Here is a 6,292-nt window from a genome sequence, read left to right on the forward strand (position 1 = left end):
AATTCAGTGCCTGCTCTTCCAAATCCTTTCATGAGGAAGTTGTATCCAGACATGAGGTCTCCCCTCAGTCTCCTCCTCCCCTGGCTGAACAGACCAAGTGACAAGCCCAGCATGGGAGCAGGGTGAGGTGAAGGAGGCACCTGCAGCCTCCTTCCACTGTGGGTGCAGCTCCAGGGTGAAGATGGGATCTTCCAGCTCACGGAAGAACCTCTTCAGCACATCAGTGACATCCTCAATGAAGTTGTCATGGATGCGCAGCTTGACATTGCGAGCGTCACGCCGGAACTCCTCCATCAGCACCTTGATCCGAGACTTGGCTCCATTCTTCCGGTAAATCCCCTCGTGCCGCAGCCCTGGGACAGGGACATGTGTCATAGTATGTTAATGGGTTGGAATGGACCTCAGAGATCATCTAGTCCCAACCCCCTGCCCTGGGCAGGGACACCTCCCACCAGAGCAGGTTGCTCAAGGCTTTAGCCAATCTGGCTTTGAACACTGCCAGGGTTGGGGCAGCCACAGCCTCCCTGGGCAACCTGGGACAGTGTCTCACCACCCTCACAGCAAAATCTTCTGCCTAAGATCTAATCTGAATTTTCCTCTTACCATTTTTCCCCATTAGTCCTTGCCCTGTCCCTGCAGTTCCTAACCAAGAGTCCCTCTGCAGCTTCCCTGGAGCCCCTTCAGCTCCTGGCAGGTTGCTCTGAGATCTCCACACAACCTTCTCCTCTGCAGGCTGAACAGCCCCAACTCTCTCAGCCTGTCCTTGTAGGGAAGGTGCTCTGGTCCTCTGATCAGCTTTGTGGCCTCCTTTGGACCTGCTCCAACAGTTCCATGTCCTTCTCATGTTGGGGACACCAGAACTGTGTACAGCATTCCAGGTGAGTGGCAGAGTGGGAGAATCCCCTCCCTCCCTTGTTGCCACACTCCTTTGGATGCAGCCCAATATCTGGTTGGCTTTTTGACATAGGGTCACAGAGGCTGAGTTCTGCCCAGAATATCCCTAATGAGGCTGATGACCCCAGAGTACTGCTTTCTGCCTAGACCCACTGGCCACCTGCCATGTGTTGGAGCTCACCATACTGCGTGATGAAGGCGATGCAGCTGTCCACGATGATGGGGATGTCCCCTCGGCTCAGCTGCTGGTCCCTCAGCGCGTTGCCCCGGCCCCCAGCCGAGGCCTGGATGTCACTGTACCATGCTGCAGAGTCCACCCGTGTCAAGCCCTGCAGGTAAAATGTCCTGAGAACAACAAGGGCAGAAAAGAGGGAATGAAAGTTGCCTGAGAGGCAGGTTACCCCCTTTGCCCAGGATACAGAGAAAAGCAGCCAGGCTGAGCTGAGAGACACCCTACCCCAGTGAGAGACCCTGGACAAGCCCCTTGGTTACAGCTCTGCTGTCCCAGTAGCATCCCCACCTTGGACTTAGGATCAGCCATGCATGAGTGGCTATACTCTGAGCTACCCGCTGTGGTTGCTTGGCTCCTCCCTTGTCATTCCCACAGCCAGAACTCACCTCCCCATCTCCACCAGGATCAGCAGTTCCTTCTTCTCTGGAGTCTCTGTGGGGGGAACCAGACCTGCATTGGGGTGAGAAGCAGAGGAGTCAGAGCCATGAACAGCCACCAGCCACGTGGAGCTGTCCTGGGCTGTGACAGCACTCACTGAGCTCCTGCAGCCGCCGGAGGTTGATGCTGTCCTCAGCCCCATCCTCCTCAGCAGGGCAGATGAAGAGATGTGCTTTCTGGAGGATGAAGAAAGCTTGCTGCCACCGCTCCGGGTTGAGCATGCACTTGTAGCGCAGTTGGCCCACACGCTGGAACTCGTAGCCCAGCAGACAGTGACAGCTCACGGGGGTGAACCACTGTGGGATGGAGCAAGACATGAGCTGGATGAAGACAGGGCTCATCCTCTGAGTGCAGACCCCCATGAGGATGAGGACAGGTCACCAGGGAGGATGGGAGCCCATGGAAAAGGAAGGAGGGTGCTTGTCATGGAGGATTAGGAGGAGTATGCTGAGCTGGGAGGAATCACAACGGGGAAGTAGAGACTGAGCCTGGTGACACACTAGTGTGCTGGGGCTCACGTTGCCAGTGGGAGCCCATGGAGAGGGAAGGAGGGTGCTTGCCACAGAGATCAAGAATGTGTGGAGCAGAGAGGAGTCATAACAGGGAAGCACAGACAGAGCCTGGAGACCCACTGGGATGCTGGGGCTGGGCCTCGCCTTGCCAGTGGGAGCCCATGGAAAGGGGAGTGCTTGCCACAGAGGATCAAGAGCATGGGGAGCTGGCACAAATCACAATGGGGAAGCAGGGACAGATCCTTGGGAACACACTGGAGTGCCAGGGCTCACCTCACCAACAGGAACCCATGGAGAGGGAAGGAGGATGCTTGCCACAGTGAATCAAGAGTGGGGAGCTGGGAAAAATCACAACAGGGAAGCAGGGACAGATCCTTGGGGACACAGTGGGGTGCCAGGGCTCACCTTTCCAATCGCACTGGCCCAGGCTTGCAGTGTCTCAGGCCCATCAGTTCCCAACTGCTGCACTTTCTCTCCAGTGAGGAAGAGCTCAAGAGTGAAGCGAAACCTGCAGAGGATGACTCAACACATCAGGGCAGTCCCTATTCCACTCTGCACCCAGAGCCATCCCAGCTTACTGCACCAAGCAGGGAACTGCCCCTGGGTGTCCCCAGGCTCTCTGGGCATGCAGTGGGGGCATAGCAGGGGGTACCTTTCCGTTGGGCCAGGGCTGGTGAGGGTCTGGGCTCTGCTGGCACCCAGGGAGATGAGGTCTCCACTCTCAATGTGGCCCAGGGGCTCAGTGCATTTCTCTGTCTCAAAGAAGAGCAGAGCTCTCTCCAGGGAACACCACGTGCGCTGGAATTCTGTGGGAATGGGGAGTCAGTGGCACTGGGATGGACATCCCATTGGCTGCCCTCCTGTGCTCCCCACACTTACCCTCTTTGCTCTTCTTGGCACCTGGGAGCTTTGGAGGGGCTGTGGCCCGGTACAGGTACCCACTCTGTGTCACTGGCTGTGTGATCTCGTTGTAGACACCCTCTGGACCTGGTTCCTGGGCACGGGGGCTTCCTGTGGGGAATGGCACTGGGAGTGGGGTGGGAGAAGGCATCCACCAAACTGTGGGTACTGGAGGGGCAGGGAGACCCCACTCATGCAGATGTAAGCAAGGGAGTGTGCCAGACATGGGGTTCCCTGTAAAGGGGCTCCAGAGGAACCCGCTGCCTTGCCCCATCCTATAATGGGATGCAGGTGGGTCCCCCAGGGAACCACAGCTCCTGGTGCCTTGGCTGTTCCCAGCCTTGGGGCATACTGTGGGGGACAGGGGCAGTGGCAAGGAGGAAGCTCCCCCATCACAGCCAGATGGGGCTTGAGGGTCCTCATTACCTGAATGGTTCCTGAGCCTTTTGCTCTCTGAGCCCCACCACTGGTCAGCCCCTGGGGCCACCTCGTGGGCAGCAGGGTCAGATGCCAGCCCAGCCTCCGAGGATGAGAAGAACTGCAGGATGGTCTTGAGCAGGGCTGGTCCTGCCACTGCAGCGCACAGTGCCTGGAATAAGAGAGGTGCCTTTAGGGACCATGTTCTGCCTCATGGAGACCCCCAGAGGTGTTTGAAAGCAAGGAAATTGGGACACAGCCTCCCACCTGAGTGCCCACAACTGTCTGGCACAAGGATGTGAGCACACACAGCCAAGCAGGAACTGCTGGCATTAGCCAGGAGCTCTGGGCTGGTTCCCAGCACCCAGAGGTGGTCCCTACCTGGAGCACATCCTCCTGGGTGGCATATCGGGGATGGGGCAGGCGGTACCGTCCCTCGCGGTACTTGCGGGAGATGAAGTCTCGTCTCTGCTCGGCGCTGGCGTCAGGGTGGATGGCCTCAGGCGCAGGCAGCCGAGCAGCCCAGAACCGGTTGGCACGGTCATTTCCCAGCACGATGAAGAGCTGCAGGAGAGTCCCATGGTCATGGAGAGCACCAGGCTAGTGGGAGGAGCAGGATTCCCAGCGTTTCTGCATCCTGAGGGACACTGTGGCGGTGCTGCCTTGTACGTGATGCCAGTGCCCTGCCCTGAGTGTCCCTACCTGCACTATTTCATTGGACCAAACGCTGGTGTCCAGCTTCAGGCTTTGCACCTTGGAAATGTTGGAGCCCAGGCTGCGGTGCTGCCCTGTGGGAGCAGAACAGTGAGCACCTCTTGATCTGCCAGGGAACTGGCACCCAACTGGGACCCAACTGGGACCCATACCCCAGCAGGCACCCTGCCTGCCCAGTCAGGCCCAGTGAGCACCCCTTGATCTGCCAGGGAACTGTGACCCAAGCTGGGACCCAACTGGGATCCAGCCAAACCCAGCCCACACCTCTCCAGAGCCCCCCTGTACCCCCCAGGGAGTTGCCCTGACCTGCACACTGCTTACAGATGACCACACACAGGTTGATGGATGCCCAGTCAGGACTCTGAGCCCAACAGTCTGCACAGTACTTGTTGGCTTTATTGGACCAGATCTTCTCTGCCACCTCATAGTCATAGAGCATCTCAGCAATGGCCTCCTGCAGTGCTTCCATCCACTCCCTCTTCTCCTTCTCTGACTCTGCCACGAAGCTGTGAGCACCAAAACTCAGGGGAATGCAGCACCCAGCACCCAGCTGCTCCTCCCACCTCATCCCACCTAGATTCTGGGCTACCTGAAGGTTTTGGAGGGGGTGATGAGCTCGAAGCCGCGGTTCTTGGCCTCGCGGATGGTGGAGCCACGCATCTCGATGAAGCACATGCCAATGCCCATTTTGAAGAACTGCAATTCAGAGTGACATTGATGTTGGGTCTGCAGTGCTGTGACTGTGGTGGACACACCACTCTGGACATGCTTACAATGTTGAGGCTGAAGCTATAGAGCACCCCCAGCATCCCATCCCTGTGTTGCCTCAACAAGACCCTGTCATGGCTCTCAGCCATCTCATCTGGGCTGACATGAGATTGCCTCTCTGTGACCAGTGACAGGACCTGAGGAAATGGCCTGAAGTTGTGTCAGGGGAGGGTTAGTTTGGATATTAGGCAAAGGTTCTTCCCCCAGAGGGTGTCTGGGCACTGGAACAGCTCCCCAGGGCAGTGGTCACAGCCCCAAGCCTGACAGAGCTCAAGGAGCATTTGGACAATGCTCTCAGGCACATGGTGGGATTCTTGGACATGACTTGTGAAGGGCCAGAGTTGGACTAGATGATCCTCATAAGTCCCTTCCAACTCTGAATATCCTGTGATTCTGTGGCATAAAACAGTGTAAACACATTATGCCTTCAAATGAAACTCAAGTTCTGCCCACAGTCCCTGAAACTCGACCATCCACATCCCTCTGTTTTAACTCAGGGACACTCATAAAACAAGTATTGAGGCAAAACCTCAGAGCTGATGCTGCTTAGTGCAGACTAGGCAACCTGGAAAAGAGGGCATGGAAAAAACCCAAGTTGCTAAGAAAATTTAGCAGGAAGAAAGTGGGGAGTTCTGTGAGCAGCAGGGTGTGAGGTGACAGCAACCTGCTGCTTCCTGTGGATCAAGCCCCACTTCCAGCAGGTATGTTTGCTGGTGATTTCATGGTCATTGATCCCTCTCTCCTGGGATGGATTGGGATGCTTTGGTGGGACTTAGACCTAAGTGGCTGGCAGAGATGATGATAAGCTGGTGACAGTGAGGAGACTGGGAGAAGAGTCCATTCCAGGTACCCACTACTGCTGCACTGGGTAGGACCTCCAGCTCCCTGCTGTGCCATTCCCTTTCTCCCAACTATCTTTTTCCTCTCTGCTCTCCCTTTGGCACCAGCCCTGGCTAAGCTCCCTCCATCCCTCTCATCCCACCTGCCGTTGGCACAGCCCTGGCTAAGCTCCCTCCATCCTTCTCACCCCACCTGCCACTGGCACAGCCTTGGCTAAGTGTCCTCCATCCTCTCATCCCACCCACCATGGGCACACCCCTCTGTGACAGGTTGGGTCTGCTCTGGACACAAACCTGCTCACTCTTGTACAGCCACATCTCAGGCAGGCTCAAGGCTGCAAACACCTTGGACTTCTGGCCCTTCAGCTCCAGGGTTCCTGACTTCTGGCAGTGAGCAGTGTTGGCAGGTCGGGGCCTGGAACCCATCAGTCTCTGGTCCATCAACTTCTTCTGCAGCGTGGAGCACCATTCATTCCTCTGGGCTGGGGACCAGGCATGAGGGAGCAGGTCTGAGCCCTTCCCAACAGCCCTGGCATGGAGCAGAGCACCCACAGACATGGCAGGGGGGGTTTTGGGGG

At 57.1% G+C, this 6,292-nt stretch overlaps 1 protein-coding gene across 1 annotated transcript in view; it reads right to left on the reverse strand.

Moving 5' to 3' along the window:
• Window positions 1–6,292, reverse strand: part of LOC103806636 (arf-GAP with Rho-GAP domain, ANK repeat and PH domain-containing protein 3-like) — a gene marked incomplete at its 5' end in the record, with an annotated part of 11,912 nt that overhangs the window by 5,384 nt on the left and 236 nt on the right. The window contains 14 exon segments of the mRNA XM_009079345.1: window positions 141–353; window positions 1,076–1,239; window positions 1,513–1,576; window positions 1,662–1,860; window positions 2,482–2,584; window positions 2,729–2,941; window positions 2,943–3,087; window positions 3,403–3,565; window positions 3,775–3,957; window positions 4,096–4,207; window positions 4,254–4,272; window positions 4,345–4,613; window positions 4,697–4,803; window positions 6,009–6,196. Coding sequence (XP_009077593.1) covers window positions 141–353; window positions 1,076–1,239; window positions 1,513–1,576; window positions 1,662–1,860; window positions 2,482–2,584; window positions 2,729–2,941; window positions 2,943–3,087; window positions 3,403–3,565; window positions 3,775–3,957; window positions 4,096–4,207; window positions 4,254–4,272; window positions 4,345–4,613; window positions 4,697–4,803; window positions 6,009–6,196 — 2,142 coding nt within the window.

This window comes from Acanthisitta chloris, unplaced genomic scaffold (assembly GCF_000695815.1).
Source record: "Acanthisitta chloris isolate BGI_N310 unplaced genomic scaffold, ASM69581v1 scaffold15827, whole genome shotgun sequence".
NCBI lineage: Eukaryota > Metazoa > Chordata > Aves > Passeriformes > Acanthisittidae > Acanthisitta > Acanthisitta chloris.